Below are 17,795 nucleotides of genomic sequence, written 5' to 3'. Positions count from 1 at the left end.
CATCCCGGGATTAGCGGGTTGCGCTGCGGTCGGGTTACTGAGCTACTCAGTCTCTACGCCAATGACATGCTCCTCTACCTCTCGGATGCGGGTCCCTCACTTCAGGCAGCCCTTCAAGTCATAACGCAATTTGGGAAATTCTCGGGCCTACAAATAAATTGGTCCAAGTCACATATCCTTCCCCTAGATCTAGGCCCCCCCACCGCGGTGCAGGCGTCCCTCCCCTTGGTGAGAACAGATGTCATTAAATATTTGGGTGTTCACGTTACTAGATCCCCCCTTGACTACATGCACCTTAACATTGAACCCCTGTTTGATGTCCTTAAGACCAAGACGCAAACATGGTCCCGTTTACCCCTAGGAGTTATGGGTCGCATAAGCCTCGTTAAGATGATTCTCCTCCCGAAGTTGCTTTACGCTTTTTGGCATGCCCCGCTGTACATCCCTCCCCGCATTTTTAAAGCCATGGAGTCTATCATTAACTCGTTCATCTGGGGCCCATCACGGCACAAACTATCGTGGCGGGCGCTGAAATGCCCCACCAGTCAGGGCGGCGCATCGGTCCCGGACCTTTTTCTCTACTATGTCGCATCCCAAAAAACACTTTTACTACTTTCATCACTCAGACAAGAAGCGTTACCTGGCCATGGTCTGCTCTCGGGCACCTGGCTTGGTCTCGCACCCCTTCCAGATTCTATTTTGCGAGCCCCGCGTCTCCCAGCGGACGGGTGATAGACACCAACTGCTTTTTCACCACCGTAAAATATGGCAAATTGCCATGTCGGTCGGCGAGGCACCGTTTCCACACTCACATACTCCCCTATGGGAAAACCCTCGCCTACCCGAACTTGCTACGGTCCCCGACCACGGTATTTGGATCAGGAGCGGAGTTATATATCTGACGCAGGTCGTGGCCCACGGGTCGGTTAGGACCTTCCAGTCCCTCAAGGAAACCCACACTTTAGCTAATCACATGTTCTTCCGTTACCTCCAACTCCGACATGCACTCACCACACAATTTAGTGCTAACATCCCCACGCTAGAGATTCCGCTGCCCGTTGACATCGTTTTGGGCTCGGACCCCAAGAGACTGATTTCCCAATTCTATTCCTACCTACTGGCACCTTCGGCGACCATCACTCTCCGGCAGGTTAAGTCCCGCTGGGAGCCTGACTTGGGGGTGGTGTCGTCGGAAGACTGGGACGAGGTCCTCCTCAATTGCAGATTAGTTTCTCCCAAACTCTCAGACCGCCTCACTCAATTATACATCCTGCATCGGTCCTACCTGACACCGCACCGCATCTCGAAGTTTAAGCCAGGTAGCATCCCCAACTGCCCGGGCTGTGACCACCCTAATGCCTCCTTTTATCACCTCATTTGGGAATGCCCCGGTGTGCAAGGTTTCTGGGCTCAGGTGGTCCGGTTCCTTCACGACCGCATGGGATCACCACTGTCCTTGTGCCCCCGCCAATGTTTGCTTGGCCTCTTCTCACTGTCTGAAGCCGAGAAATATCTTAATACCTTTTTGCAGGAGACACTATTCCTTGCCAGGCTTCAGATAGCTAGAACTTGGATGCGGGGACCCCCCCCCCCTATACTGCAGCAATGGATCATAGCTGTTAATGCAACCCTACCCTTCAAAAAGCTGCTCTATGTTCACAGAGGCTGCCCTAATAAATACCATAAAGTCTGGGATAGATGGTTAGGGGAGGCTTCCACCTGTGTTGCTCCTGATGAATGAGTTCCCTCATGTTGCTCTTCAGATTCTCCCGACCTTGGGCCCACAGCTTTGCCCCCTCCTCATATGTTGTTCTATATATGTATCCCGCCCTTCCCTCAAAGTGTTTGTTTGGTCTGTGTACTTGACATTGCATTGTATTCTTGCTTGTGGTGCATGTTGCACCGATTGTTCATACGTCTGTAATCCTTCACCTTTATGCTCAATAAACGTTGTTTTGATTTAAAAAAAAAAAACATGTTATATTTACCTGCTCTGTGCTGCACAGAGCAGCCCCAAACCTTCTCTAATTGCCCCGTCGTCGTCGTCCCCCCCCCACGCCGACGCTCTTGGCCCCTCCCTCCTGCTGAGTGTCCCTATAGCCAGCAGTTCAGCCCTACCCCGCTCTGTCCACATTGGCTCACTGGCTGTGATTGACACAGCCAATGAGGAGGAAGAGACTTGGCAGGGACACTGCTCTTGTGCATATCGCTGGATCGAGATGGCGCTTGGGTAAATATTTGAAATGGGAAAAGTACTCTCTTGTGGGATTTTGACAACAGCCAAAAAAGAAAAACGCATTACCATTTATATATAAAACCACTTTTTATTACAAAACTCTAAAAAGACATGGCCTTGGTAAAAACACACATGGACATATACTTGGGTAAGTATTAGAGGAGCCTTTACAATCGATTTCTGTTTTCAATATCAGAAAGAGGGTGGGGCAATTTATAAAGGCAAAACCAAGCACACATGTATTTGTTACTGCTCCTGCTGAATTTTATTTTAACACACATTATTTTCCTTAACTTAAAAGTGCATGTTTTTGGCTCATTCCTTCTTATTAATACATTGTTTTCTATGAAATATAGAAGGCAAGATCCCAAATTCTGCTTAGATTGTGGTCACCAATAGGTTTAGAAACACAAACTACATTTAACTAGTGAATATAATTCTTTGTATATTCAGCATAAATTTCAATCACACTATTTTGTGCCATGACAGGAATCTCCCTGTGGCTACTGATGTAGATCTATGCACTCTGATTTGATGGATAGAAAGCTTTGTGATTATTACAGTTCAGTCAGCTCAGCTGCAAGGCAGACGCTAAAAATTCCCTGTCCAACAAAAAATGAGGACGCTGTCCTAAGGCAGAGTAGGTGTATCATGTGACAGGCAAACATATAAAAACCAAGTATGTGTTGGTTAAAGGTTTCAGCCTGCACAGAAGGAGTTTAGAACCTGTTCAAACCGCCAACTCCTATACTTAGTTACTGTTCCTTTTTCTGCCATTATGTCAGTCTCAGGTGGAAGCTCTTTTGGCTGGGCGGCTTCTTCCTCCCAGAAATCAGGGTATTCTCTTGCCCATGGGTCAGCATCTGGGGCTGCTGCAGGTCTATCCCGTCTGAGTTTGGGTGGCGGAGGTTTGGGAGGAGGAGGAGGATCTGCTTTTGGAGCTGGAATTGGAGGAGGAGGTGGTCTTGGCTTCGGTGGAGCAGGTGGTCTTGGCTTCGGTGGAGCAGGTGGTCTTGGCTTCGGTGGAGCAGGTGGTCTTGGCTTAGGTGGAGCAGGTGGTCTTGGCTTTGGTGCTGGTTCAGGATATGGTGGATTTGGGGGTGCAGGTGGAGGTCTGGCATTAGGAGGAGGTTTGGGTGGAGGACTAGGAGGAAGTGCAGCATTTTCCTTGGGGCGCTCTCTGACTTCTGGTGGCCTCAGTTCAACTTTGAATGTAGGAGCACCTCGTGTTATGCCCCAGTTATTGTCTAGGGCTACAGAAAAGCAGACCTTAGCAGGCTTGAATGAGCGTTTTTATGCTTACGTGGAGAAAGTTAAACATTTGCAACTTGAAAACACAACACTGCAGACTCAACTGAACCTGTTGACTGGTGGCACATCCTTCTCGTCCTCTGATCCCTCCTCTGGCCCAGTAAATTTTGAACTACAGCTTACAGATCTGAGAAACACAGTTGAAACATTCACTTTAGAAAATGTTCGATATGAAATTGAACTTGACAATGTCAGAGGAGCAGCAGAAGAGCTCAGGACAAAGTAAGTGTTACAATTCATTATTAATAAAAGTACTAATCACTTGTATTTGGTTTACACTCTGTATTTGGGGTAATATGAATATGTTTTGTTGTGTGTTCTTATGAAGGTTATGTAATATTACAGACATTTTTATGGCAAAAACATTACATGCAAAGCGATGTAACCCACAATAACTAAATACCTATTTGCTCTGCATGCTATATACTAATGAAATATTGTAAGTTAGGAGCTATGTCTACCTTGTTCTGAGTATTTCTGCAAAGTATTATACTTAGTTTTCATTGGATATCTTCACTGTGCAGCCTGCCTAATGCCACATAGCCTCTCTTCAAAAATATTACCAATCATGCCTATGCCCCAAATGCATGTATGCATCACACTCTATAGCATGGGTCTCCAAACTTTTCAAACAAAGGGCCAGTTTATTGTTCTTCAGCCTTTAGGAGGGCCGGATTGTGGCCAACGGGGGCAGAAAAAGCCCCGGGCCCAGCATTGATGAGAACAAATATGGCCTCATAGTTTTCGATCAGTAGAATAAGGAGTAGTGCCCTTATTAGTAGGAGTAATTGTATCTCATCATCGGTATCAGTGGGAGAAAAAGTGCCCCCTTGTTGGAGTCAGTGGGAGGAATAGTGCCTCATATCAGTGGGAGGAATAAAGCCCTGAGGGCCGGATAAAGGCTAGCAAAGGGCCGCAGTTTGGAGACCCCTGCTCTATAGAATACAATGGAAAGTCTGTCAATAGGTTAAAGGCCTATTGAACAGCTTTCCAATGAAGGTTACAAACTCTGGGGTGCAAATGCTTGATGGTGCATTTGCAACATTGGGAAGAATTTCGAAAAGAGGGTGTGCTGCACTATGAAAGTCACATATAGAAGATCTGCAGATATTTACATTACAGAAATACCACACAAACGCAGAAAAAGGAAGACCTTAAGGCTGGGTTCACACTAGTGTGAATTCATTGCGGATTCCCTGCATCCAATTCTCTATGGAGCCGGTTCACATATCTCCGCAGCGGCTCCGGTGTGATTTTGGTCTGTTTCAGGTCCGAATTCAGCCAAATATTTGGGCTGAAATAGGACCTGAAACGATGAACGTGAAGGCACTGGACCCCTGCTGTGAGCCGCTGCGTGCTCATATGTGAACCCAGCCTACTAACTTTATGCAATAATTATTGCTTATAAATGCCATTTCATTTTGACTAATATTGTTTTTATTTGTTTTAGATATGAATTAGAATTAGGGGTAAAATATCAACTGGAAACTGACATTGCAGCAATGAAACGGGTAACCTTTACATTTGATATCTTACTACTGTGATTTTTTTAGTGTTTTTTTTTTTAGAAATAATGTATTTTCATAATCTTTTTTTAGCCATTCTAATTTGTTCACTGCTTGGTCATCATTAAACCATAGGCTTGGTAACAAGCAAGTTGCATGTTTACAATTTTAAGCCATTAATACTAATTCCAGTTAAATCTATTAGTACTTTTGCTGTCCAAAAAAAACTGTTCTAAACACAGAAATGTCAATGAATTTGCCTTAGTTGAAGGTCTATGTTGCATACTGCAGCAAGATTTCTCAAAACTCCTTATATATGCAGAATGACAATTCAGATTCAAACTTAATTTCTGACTAGTGTACCTGATAAACTTCTTCAGACTACTTTACTTTACTTTACACCTAGATGAAAAACAGAAACTCTTTAGCTTCACCATATGCTGTTGGAATTTTAGCCTGTTCAGGAACAACCAGACAAAATGTGTTGACTGTGTGACCCTCTTGGCTACCTCCTGCCCACGTCACTCGACTAAGAAATTGAAGAAGCCTGGCAGAAAGTTGTCAGCCAAACAGCAACTGCTTCCAAACAGATGCTGTTTGGGTATCTTCACAGCCAGCGGGGATGGCTGTCAAAATACAGTAGCTGTAGAGGGAGATTTGTCCCTCCGCACTGTTTACAGTTGATGGAGGAACCGGTAGATTGTTTTTCATTCAGCCTGTAGGTGGCCTGCTTTAATACATAGGCTTTTCTCTGTATGCAATTTAAGTTTGCATTTGCATTTACCTTTAGGGCGGGGGTGCCCAACCAGTGGCCCGGGGGCCACATGTGGCCCATGGAGCCCTCTGATGTGGCCCGCGACCTCCTGCTCTGGGATGGAACAGAATACTGTTATTAAAGGTCAATTTATTACTAAATCAGTGTATATATGGGAATCTCTTTTCTGCAGTGGTTACTGGGCTGCTTTAAAACTAATCCGCAGTTGCAGAGCAGTTTACCTGCGGGTTACCTGCACTGAGCCATAGACTTCTGTTATTACCTGCGAATTTGGCGAGCTTTCTGAAAGTGCACCAAATCTGCAGAATATAATAGAAGTCTATTGCAAAGTGCAGGAAAGCCAAAGCCAAAGCCAAAGACCTTGAATTCCTGAAGAAGACTCACGAAGAAGTAAGAAATGACACAGCACACAGAAAAACACACACCCAAAACGTGTTTGTTTTAAAACCACAGTCCATCAGTGTGAAAGCAGCCTTTGGCCCCTTTCACACGGTCAGTCCGACAGTCCGACCAATTGGACCCTCCATTCACCTCTAAGTAGTGGCAGACATAAACTGACTTGCATCCTACCTCCAATATGGGCTGTGTCAGTGTCCGTTTTGCATATGCAGAGCAGACACGGACATGCCACCCACCCGCTGCGCTCATTGTGGCCCGCGACCGGTTACCAAGTCGCTTAAGTGGCCCTTGCTCTTCAAAAGGTTGGGCACCCCTGCCTTAGGGGAATCCATGTTATTTTATTGTTTCTAATAAGCACATGAATGTTGTCAGCTTGTATAAATAATCCTATCAATTGGAATAAATGTTTTAACCTTGTTTCTATGCATAGTTTAAAATAATATACGTAAATAGAGACAGCCTATATGCAGGCTCTACTTACTGCTTTACAGTCCTTTAGAGCTTTTTCTCATAAAGACATAGGTCTGCAGACCTATTGAAAACCAATGTGAATATGTTATCTCAACAGCTGTGCTGTGTTGCAGTGACTGCAGTGAAACAAAGATATCCTTCTAGTGGCTAATCTACAACATTTATATTTTTTAAAGTAACAACCTTATGGAGCAAGCCTATAAAATGTGAACATTATTTTAGGCTAACATTGCATTAAATTAAATTGATGCCCCTAAATCCATTAACATATTGTATTGCTTTAAAACTTATAGGATATTGAGTCTGCCAATGAACTGCGTACAACTCTTGAACAAAGATTCTCCGCTGCACTTGACGACCTTGAATTCCTGAAGAAGACTCACGAAGAAGTAAGAAATTACACAGCACACAGAAAAACACACACCCAAAACGTGTTTGTTTTAATATATAGCAGGTGTACAGTATCTCTTTTAAGTTGGATAAATGTAAATAGGGGTATCCATCGGCTCCATAGGGCAAGGGGGGGGCATTGCCCCTCCCTGGAATCGAGAAGGTGTTGAAGAGCAGGGCTCCAGCAGTGCAGTTGTGGAGAGGGGGTACACAGTAGTGACAAAAAGATATTGAAAGATACAGGGGGCACAGTGGGGTGTTTTTACATTTTAACGTGGGGGTCGCTTTTAACCCCCACTAGCGGTCGAAGAAGGGAAAAATGCGACTGTGTATCGCCACTACCAAAGCGCCCCCCCCACCCATGAAAAAATTCCAGTGGACGCCCATGGGGGTATCTGTAATTCTTCAGTCCCTTATGAAAAAAATGTATGCAATGCAGCAATAATTCCTGTCACATTTGGCCCAAATATTAATTTATAGTGAATTTATGACATTCACATTCTCTCAAATAAAGAAGTTTAGCTGAATTTACCCTTTGCTGCTCATTATCCTAGTCAGCAGCCCTCTTATGTTATCAGATCTTTACTTTAGTGCAAAAGTCCTTTTGAAGACTACTTTTTATGTCATTCCTATTTTTTCTATAATTTTTAGTTCGCATTTGATTTGATGGCAGCAGTCACTTTTTTTCATGCTGACCCATCCTTAAAATTAGTCTTTAATTGAAAATAAAAGCTGGAGCAGGTGAGCAGATAATCATGCTCCTTCCTAACAATGCCCAGCTACTGAATGACAGTTTGTTTCACCAAAGCTCCTGGCACTACAACTTCTTCTAAGTCAGTTAGTGGAATCAGACCATTTCTGCTAGTTCATTTGTTGTGTAGTCGCACAGAGGCAGAAACCAAACTGACACTATTATGCCGCGTACACACGATCGTAAATTCCGACAAGAAAACCGTGGATTTTTTTCCAACTGAATTTTGGCTCAAACTTGTGTTGCATACACATGGTCACACCAAATTCCGACCATCAATAATGCAGTGACGTACAACACTACAACGAGCCGAAAAAAATAAAGTTCAATGATTCTGAGCATGCGTAGGATTTATTCCGAGCATACGTGTTTTTTTGCGTGTCGGAATTGCATACAGAAGAACTTTTCCCATCAGAAAAATTTGAGAACCAGCTCTCAAATTTTTCTTGGCGGAAATTCCAACAGAAAAATTCAGATGGAGCCTACACACGGTCGGAATTTCCAACCAAAAGCTCACATCGGACTCTTCTTGTCAGAATTTCTGATCGTGTGTACGCAGCATTATTCTCAGAAAGCCATCTCTTCCCTCCAAGATTCTATGGAGCAAAAGGTACTTCTTTGCTGAACCAAGCAGTCAAATGACCACATGCCCTTGGTCAAGCAAACATAGACAGGAATGATATACTTGGTGAACCTTTTGGTGCCTGAAAAGGATGCAGCAGGGAGTGTTTGGGGGCAACTCCTCGTTTAGTGCTCATTTTGAGACTCTACCTCTCCCCTTTGTTGTCCTCAACATGCGAGTCCTTCTCCAGGGACATATTTTCTATATCATCATCACCAGACTCCTCCAAGTGTCCTAATGGTCTATGGCACCTTTCCTGTCACATGCTGACATAGTTGCTGGCACCTCTTTAGGTACAGACTGAGAGGTGGCTGACCAGTTGCTACTTGCAGCCAGGCAATATTGTGTATGATAATAGAATAAACTTGGTGCCTGAGGCAGATTACACATGTGCCTTGTCTGGCCCATGTTTACATGGTAGTCCTACACTACCCAAGAAACTACCTCCACATTTAGACCTTCTCACTATTGCCAAACTGTGCTACCACTTCCCAGTTATTTACAATAACCCAGCCTGAGGGATTTAGCTTAATTTTTCGTTTAACTTTGGATATAGGGATATAGGGGAGCGGAGGGAATGCAAGGGTTTTTTTCACTCTTTAAACAATGCACTGTCAAAAAATATTGTCACTGAGGTTGTCCCTCAGAACTATGCTGTTCCATAACACAGCTTTAAAGCTGAACTTTAGGTATGGATTTTTTTTTGCATAGTTATATAAGCGTATCCCATACCTGTGGGACTGCTGTGAAAGCAGAGAATCAATGTAGTATTAGCCGCTACTACAGTGATCGCCGCTGTCTCACAGTAATTAGGGCTGCCCTGCTGCATAGTATAGATAGGGGGTTGCTTGCTTGGAATGGGCGTCATTTAAAGAATGACTTGTAATTTTCTCACAAGACAATCTATGACTGGATGAGGTGGAGAGGCAGAGCAGTGACGCCATGATTGTGCATTCCTGTGCACAAACATGTATAGGCATAGGTAAACCAGTGTGGCCTTTATCTCATCTATCACTTTTATGTTATGTTGGTACGATGTGTTCTCCTCAGCAGCACTGAATATATATTGAGGTTGTTATTTGTTTTAGGAAAATAATTTATGAGACCATAGATTCTACATCATATTAACAGCACAATAACTATGTCGCTGGATACCCTTCTGTAACTTGTATTCTCTGCACAGGAACTAAGTACACTACAAGGTAAATTGGGATCCGCAGCAGATACTTCAGTTTCACTGATCGAAGTGGATGCAATTAAATCATTTGATCTTACTTCTGCACTGAACAAACTCAGAGGCGAATATGAAAAATCTGTCCTACAACACAAAGAAGATGCAGAAACCTATTTCAGAGCTAAGGTAATTGTTTTTACAATTGACTGTTCATTTTTTTCTCATTTTATTCCTGTTGGTAAAAATAAAAAATAAATAAATCCCAATAATATTAAATCCATTTCATATATCAAATACAATGAATATTATGTAAACTGCAATTTCTTTTATTTTGAAGATTGAAGAAATTAACAGTGAAACAGCTAAAACAACAGAAGTGGTTGCCACAGTTAAAACAGAAATTTCCAGCACAAAGAAAGAACTCCAAACATTAAATACTGAACTACAGTCGGCTTTAACAGTGGTACGTATCTGAAGGAATTCAGTCAGTATTTATATTTGTGCATTATTTTTCTTTTAGTCAGTTCGTCTATGGTATCAATGAAATCGTTTTTGAGTAATTTTTAAAGCCCAACTGCAGACACATTTTTTTTTAAATAGTTTTAGATGTGAAAGAGTTGACAATTAACTGAGGTTTTTTATCTTTGACCCTATTGTTGAATTCTTCCTTCACTTTTTATCAACGTGAAAGTCATACAGAAGAAAGGAGAGGGGCAGTTGTAATGGGCACAGGAAAGCACGGACAGAAATTAAAACACTTTCAGATGTTCTCACACTTCCCCTTTCTGCTGAAATGTGTCTTCTCTATTATCAATTAAGGGACACAGAAATTCACAAAGTTGTAAGCCAGCCCCATATTATCCCTCCTCTACCCAGCATGCCTTAGTATGTTTTGGTAGTGTCCTAGGAGGTTGGACAACTGTCAAAGCTCTTTTTCCCTTCTCTCGGCTGACATTAACAGCCCCCCCCCCCCCCCCAGTGCTCAGAGCAGGGCTGATGTCAGCAGGGACCCTCCCTCTGCAGTATTCGGATAAGAGCTTGGCAGTTATACAGAACGGATTGTATGATTTTACAAGGACTTTAACTAAGGTTTTTTGGGGGGGATTATAGAACTTCATAATGCTGACTCCTGAGCTAACAGGGGGATAGGTGGAGAGGGGGGACAAAGGAACTTTTTTGTACATACCATAAATAAATAAGACACCCCCTGTGTGTTTTTTTTTTTGTAGCCAAGATACATATAAGAGCTGGTCTTATTTTCGGGGAAACACTGTATAATTTTTTTTTACTTTGCTGACTCACTCCTACACTGCTACTGAAGCTGGTCGCTACATAGCAGATATCCATATCATGGCTTCTAATTAGTTCAGTACTTAGTATTTAAGAGCAGTATAAATGTGTATCTGTAATTTAAACAAGGTAGACTGTCCATAAGTCCATTCTGTTCAACTTATGGGTTTTATCCATTACTGCAAGTACCAAGCAAAGAATTTAGTACTCGAGTAATTTGTTTAGTTTGTTTGTTCTATTTTATTGTTTTATTGCATGGTGTTGTGAGCCAGTGTATGCCCAAAAGGCTTTGTTTTGTACTTTAAATAATTAAAAAAAGGCTAATAAAAAGACCTTCAAAAATACAGAAAATACCTGATGATCCTGTCAGAAATCCAATGAGCTCTTAACTTCCTGTTTGAACTAACATCTTGAGCAGTGTAGTTAGCCCTGTCTGTATTCTCCCTTATGGACCACAGAAAACCTCCAGTTCACGTTATGGAGATGAGAAGAAGGGGAAATGTTCTGTAGTCCAAACAAATGAGAAGGGTAGGACAGACAACAGATTTCAATATGGTAGAAGCACTGTTTTGTCAGCTCAAATGGGAAGTTTGGAGCACAACGGATTTATGACAGATCAACAGATATTTTTCTGTACTTGCAACACATTGGGGATACAACGTGGGGAAACATTAATGTATACAAATATATGTTCCATACTGGGTTGCACAATCCACATACCAGTTCTAGAATTTGTGGTGGTAGCAAGAATCCCCCACCAATGATCATTATTACATCATAGGCATGTAAGGTTTGGTAAACAAGCAGAGCCACACATGGCTTTGATGTAATAAAGACATACTGTGGGAGAACTGCTGATTGTTATCAGATGATGAGACCAAAATAGTAATGAAGTGGTATTTCCACACCCCTGTACTCCAAGCATCAGTCTCTCAATGTTTTCATTCTGGTTGTACAAAGTACTTTTGGACTCCAGGTTCTGCTCCATTAAATGCTGCCTTTGCTGGCTTCTGTCAATGTATTTTGTTGAATTGTTTTCTGCAGCTGAAACTATTCAGTTTTTTATGTTTTCCTGGCTTACATATGTTAACATTTATTCAAGAATATTTACAATGCAAAACATATGTAATAAACATGTCATCATAGATTCCTCAGAACAGCATTTTACCTGACAAATGTTGGTGATATGGCTTTGTAAAAAAGTGTTTCTGGATATTACTTATTTTAACTTGGTTATATTGGCACACAATACAGAATGCATTTTAGTAGTGTGGTTTTACATTAATCTTTTTTTATTGTTTAAAAAAATGTTGTTCTCTTTACCAGAATTATACACTCGAAAGCAACCTGGCAGAAGTTGTTGCCAGATCTAGCGTGGGGGGGGCTGAATTTCAAGCACAGGTAACCAGCTACGAATCCGCAATTGAGTCAGCTAAGGTAGAGCTTCACAAAATCATTGTGAATTATCAGGAACTACTGGACATAAAACAAGCCTTAGATGTAGAAATCGCCACCTACAAGAAGCTACTGGAGGGTGAAGATATCAAGTGAGTAGATAATATATGTAACGTATATCCCAGATTTAACTTCTGTTCTCTCTGTAAAACATTTTCTGTTATAATGTACTTAGAATTAACACCCTAAACATGAAGAACTAGTTGACACAGTGGTGTTAGCATTTATTGTTCTGAACTCAATAAGGACTTGCAAACACAAATCAAAAGTATCTGGGTTACAAACATCAAGATTTAGGGGTAGATCCACAAAGAAGGTACGCCGGCGTATCTATTGATACGCCGGCGTAATTTCAAAATTCATGCGTCGTATCTTTGTTTTGAATCCTCAAAACAAGATACGACGGCATCTGGGTTAGATCCGACAGGCGTACGTCTTCGTACGCCTTCGGATCTTAGATGCAATTTTTCTACGTCCGCTAGGTGGCGTTCCCGTCGTAATCCGCGTCGAGTATGAAATTAGCTATTTCCGACGATCCATGAACGTACGAGCGGCCGTCGCATTTTTTTACGTTGTTTCCGTTCGGCTTTTTCCGGCGTATAGTTAAAGCTGCTATCTGGTGGCGTACTCAATGTTAAGTATGGCCGTCATTCCCGTGTATAATTTTTAAAATTTTACATAGTTTGCGTAAGTCGTCTGTGAATGGGGCTGGACGCCATTTACGTTCACGTCGAAAACAATGACGTTCTTGCGACGTCATTTGGAGCAATGCACCCTGGGAGTTTTTGACGGACTGGGCATGCGCAGTTCATTCGGCGCGGGGACGTGCCTCATTTAAATTAAACACGCCCCTACCTGCCCAATTTGAATTCTGCGCCCTTACGCCGCAAGGGATACACTACGCCGCCGTAACTTACGGCGCAAATTCTTTCAGGATTCAAAGAAAAGAAAGGTAAGTTACAGTGGCGTAGCGTATCTCACATACGCTGCGCCCACGCAGATGTATGTGGATCTGCCCCATAGTCTGCAGATCCTTACTGAATACAAACTTGTTTAACACTGTTCTTTGAAGGCTGTTGTTAATGGCATCAAAATGGCTAATGGATTTAGATTTATAATGATGGTGAGTTCGAACAACTGTAGTAGGTGATGTAATTCTCCTTACGGCAAATTCCCAGGGAAGCCTGAATAGCTCAACGCTCATGAAAATATGCTACTGCACTTTGAGCATCATCTCATGAGAATATGGCTACTCAGCATTCCCCGTGATCTTGTAAGAGGTGTGATGCCACACCCTGCAGTACAAGAGTGGAGAGAATGTTAATAGTTTTGTTCCCTACAGGTTTTTTTTATTAATTATAGCATTTTGCCATTGGGAGGGGAAAAATGAGGATCCCTATAATTTATATATATTAATATTGCTAAGCTATCTATGCCCACACAAGCATAAAGAGAACATGCAAACTCCATGCAGGTAGACTCTAGTGGCTGGCACTTAAACAAATGACCTTAGAGCCTTAAAAAATAGATCTATTGTCATATATAAAATGTTGAATATTTTATTTCACATTAGATTCCCTGAGCTGGAAGTTTTATCTGGAGGAACATACACCTACTCATGTAAGTACTGTATTTGAATAACTTTATATTTCGATTTTGTGTGCAATATTAGTAAACTCTGGAGCACATATTTAAAGAGCAAACAAAACTATAGGAAAAAAAAAAATTTCAGCAACATTTCCAATAAAAAAAGTGAATGCTTTAAAAAGTTCTATCATTAAATATTATTATAACAGTGACTAAAAATGTCATACATAATATACAGTATATTTGTGCATTGAACTGCTTTCCTTTTTCCTTTTAGCTGATGCTGGCTTTCAGAAGAAAGAATCAAGTAGTGGAGGTGGAGGTGGAGGTGAGTGCGAACTATGAAGTAACCAAAATATAATTTAACAATACTTGTAATGTTTTTACAACTTTTACAATTTACTTTCACCATCGAAAATCTGTTCCCTATACTGGTTTAGTATGACAAATATCTAGGAACATCTATTTCCATTCTGCAGCAGTATTTAGTATTATTGTTAAATATATATACACACAAAAGGATCCTTGAGTGATAAACCTAATATCTATATAGCAGGGCCAGCAAACAGCCTTGGGTGACTGTACCCAGTGAAAGAAGATCAGCCATTTTGGAGTTTTCAGTCATTAGTGTTTCTATTTGAAATGATGTCAAAACCAGTATCCTAAATATCTAAATTAAAATAATAAGTAAGAGACTACTAATAGGAGAAAGTCATTGCTCACAAAGGATTGCATAAAGCTTTCCAGTGCATTCACCGCTAACCACTCTACTTTTTTTGCGGTTTCCCTAAATGTATAAAATAGCAATATTAATGTTTTATGAGTTCCCCTGCAGCATTCTCAAGCATAATTAGTTATAGGCATAGCGTTGGTTAGTTATCTGCATATAGTTAGATAGTTATAGGCATAGAGATTAAGAGTAATGCCTTGTACACACGGTCAGACTTTTGACCATGCAAAAGTCCACCGTTAGTCCGCCGGAAAGAAAGAGAGCAGCTCCTCTATCTTAGGTCCGTCGGACTTCCAAAGAAAAAAAAAAATCAGATGGAGGCTAGAAACTTTCCTTGAAAAAAAGCCCGTCTTTTCAGGGAAAATCCGGCCGTGTGTACGAGGCATAAGGGGCAGTTTGCAATCTCTCTCTTGTTTACACAACATCCTCATAAAGTCATGTTTTTATTGCGGTTGACCTGCAATGAGTGAACTGATTTACACCCATGCTTTTTAATTTGTAGTGATAAAAAAATATTTTTTTCGGTTGTGGCCAGGTAGAGAACCTAAAGTATAACTCCAACCAAGACTTTTTATGTAAAGCTCAATAGTAGGGAAGGCTTACAACAAGGTTCCTCAAACTTGTTTTTACAAAAGGAAAAGGTCATTGCCCTTCTGGGAGCCAGACTTTGGTCATTCAAAGTAAAATAGAATACAGATCAGTGATTTCTATATCTGGGAGGTCTGCAATTAATTTTTTCCCCTAAATCAAAAAACAGAATGATTTGTTGTCTGTACTGTTTTAGGATCATTGGGAGCCAGTAGCAGCTATGTTATGTCCATATCCACCATTACATCATGATTGACACGTCAAGCACAAAAGGATTAGGCACGTGAAGTTGCAGTACCAATAATTTGTATGAGTACGATTTGTCACGGCTATGGTTTTGGCACTGATGCTTATAACATTTAGCGCAACATTAATCATACCCATCGACTAATTAAGTAATTTACGCTAACCTAAACCCCTAATTATGAAACTAATCCATAACCCTGAGCCTAATCTCTACTATATGTAATTATACAGTATACTTTAGAGCCAACACAAAATACACAAAGAATCTGGCGCTGAAAATCATGAGCCAATATGTCTTCACTAAGTATAACTGATTGGTTTATGGGATAAAACTGAATTAGAGATTCAAATCTATTGTGCACTCATATGCTGAAGATGATGAGTGGCAACAAATAGATTCTAATTTTCATTTTACTATTTGTCCATGTGCCAGACTTTAGAGGGAGATTGAACCCATAACCAGTTGATATTAATAGTGGATTTCACAGAAAGGGTGCTAAACTGTAATATATTTATGTGGTCAGTTTATATGCAAATAGTGCATAAATGCATAGAGAATTAAAATTCTTTCAAAATCACGATTTTGGATAGCAATTTTGCTTACTACTATATGTTTAAGTTGTAGTTGGGCTTGAGGGATAACAAACTATAACTTCTAACATATCAATTTTAATTATTTTTATTGTACTGTGATTTCCATATTAATTTTGGTGTTTTGTTTCTGTTTTCTGTGATGTAATGTGTATGCTATTTATGGTGTCGCACACACACATATAGGAAAAAGTATAGAAAACTCAATAACACAGAGGTGTACATTTCTTACTCAATATTCTGTTTGTTTTTGTAGATTTTTCATTGGAGAGTATCCTCTGAGGATCTTCACACTTTAAGAAAAATGCCTCACTGAAAGCTCGACCTGCTATATTTCAGTTCTATTTTGCTTAATTAATGTCATTGCAGTCTACAGTTTAATGTCTACAGTTATAGCAATACTCACAAGTTGCTATTAACTGCTTTCATTGCATTTATTTTCTTCTATCTTTAAAAATAAATGTTTTTCTTCATGCTTTCTGCAGCCTTCTTTATAGAAAATATTGCATAGGTTAGATGTATGAATCATGCTATCTACATTGTGTTGGAGATACAGAATGCATAAAAGTTCTGTGGATCCTAGAGGCTAATATATATTGCTTGGGACCCTTGATATGCATACTTATACCAGCTATAATACTACAAGCTCAATATATCACACAATGTGATGTTGGGGGAACATTTGCAGCATTTGTGACTTGCTTGACATTATAAAAAAACAACCAATTGCTATTACATGGGGATTAAGTGTGAGAACCATATAAGGCATTACATACAATATATATCAATCTAAAAACAAGACAATTCAGTAAACTTAGAGGCAAAACTTTTTTTTTTAGTATCAAGTGAAGAGGGTTTGGAATGCTTGTCAGTTTTTATTGCTGTCTGTGCCCCTGTTAAGGAGATTCCCCCTCTCTTTTTGTCTTGGTGACCATTAACATTGAAAGTGAAAGTAAAGGAAAATCACAAATTTTGAGTTGTCCCCAGAAAAGTAACATTTGGGAAATCTTCCAATGGGGACACTAGTTCTGGTGAACTGGGGATCCCAAATGAATTCCCTTAATTTGCAGGGGTATCCTTTTACTTCCCGTTTGACTATGGGACAGGAAGTGAAGGGTTATCTACGCAATGGGACACAGATGGCTAAAAAATAATAATCCGATAGGGGTTATAACCCCTCCCTTGCTATATCCAAAATGAAAAAAAAAGTTTTGCCTATAGTTCTAGTTTAATCTGTATTGCAACTTTGGTCCCTAGACATTGTTCTGTAGATGGATTACTGTAAGACTGGTAACCAAAATAGATTATAAATGTTTATTTTGCAGAAACATTGTTGGATTTGTATATTTTACAATCCACTGTAAATAACTCCTTTGAGCCTTTTGATGTGTAAAATGCAACTTGTCTGCCAGGTGTGTTATGCCTAGTACACCCCTATGTACACATTAAAAACTATGTGTATGTGTGTGTGTATATATATATATATATATATATATATATATACACACACACAATCACACACAGTGGAACCTCGGATTGCGAGTTACACGGTTAACAAGTGTTTCACAATACGAGCACTGTATTTTAAAAAATCGTGACTCGGTTTGCTAGTGTTGTCTCGCAAAACAAGCACGATTCAGGCCAAAGCGTTGTGCAGTACCGCTTTTGCCCTGA

At 40.6% G+C, this 17,795-nt stretch overlaps 1 protein-coding gene across 2 annotated transcripts; it reads left to right on the top strand.

Annotated features, from left to right (window-relative positions):
- Nucleotides 1–2,926: 2,926 nt before the first annotated feature.
- Nucleotides 2,927–16,596, top strand: LOC120940480 (thread biopolymer filament subunit gamma-like). 2 transcript variants are annotated; one of them, XM_040353384.1, is made up of 10 exons: nt 2,927–3,769; nt 4,998–5,058; nt 6,991–7,086; nt 9,644–9,820; nt 9,972–10,097; nt 12,251–12,471; nt 13,953–13,999; nt 14,244–14,294; nt 15,481–15,563; nt 16,378–16,596. In XM_040353384.1, exons 1-9 carry the CDS (start codon nt 3,015–3,017, stop codon nt 15,534–15,536), a joined length of 1,590 nt encoding a protein of 529 aa, XP_040209318.1. In that variant the 5' UTR covers nt 2,927–3,014; the 3' UTR covers nt 15,537–15,563; nt 16,378–16,596. The 2 variants fall into 2 exon arrangements, with proteins under 2 accessions (XP_040209318.1, XP_040209319.1); XM_040353385.1 differs by lacking the exon at nt 15,481–15,563.
- The last annotated feature ends 1,199 nt before the right edge of the window (nt 16,597–17,795 follow it).

Source organism: Rana temporaria, chromosome 5 (assembly GCF_905171775.1).
Source record: "Rana temporaria chromosome 5, aRanTem1.1, whole genome shotgun sequence".
Classification (NCBI taxonomy): Eukaryota; Metazoa; Chordata; class Amphibia; order Anura; family Ranidae; genus Rana; species Rana temporaria.
The sequence above is the reverse complement of the archived record's forward strand: the minus strand, read 5'-3'. Positions and strand labels throughout refer to the sequence as shown.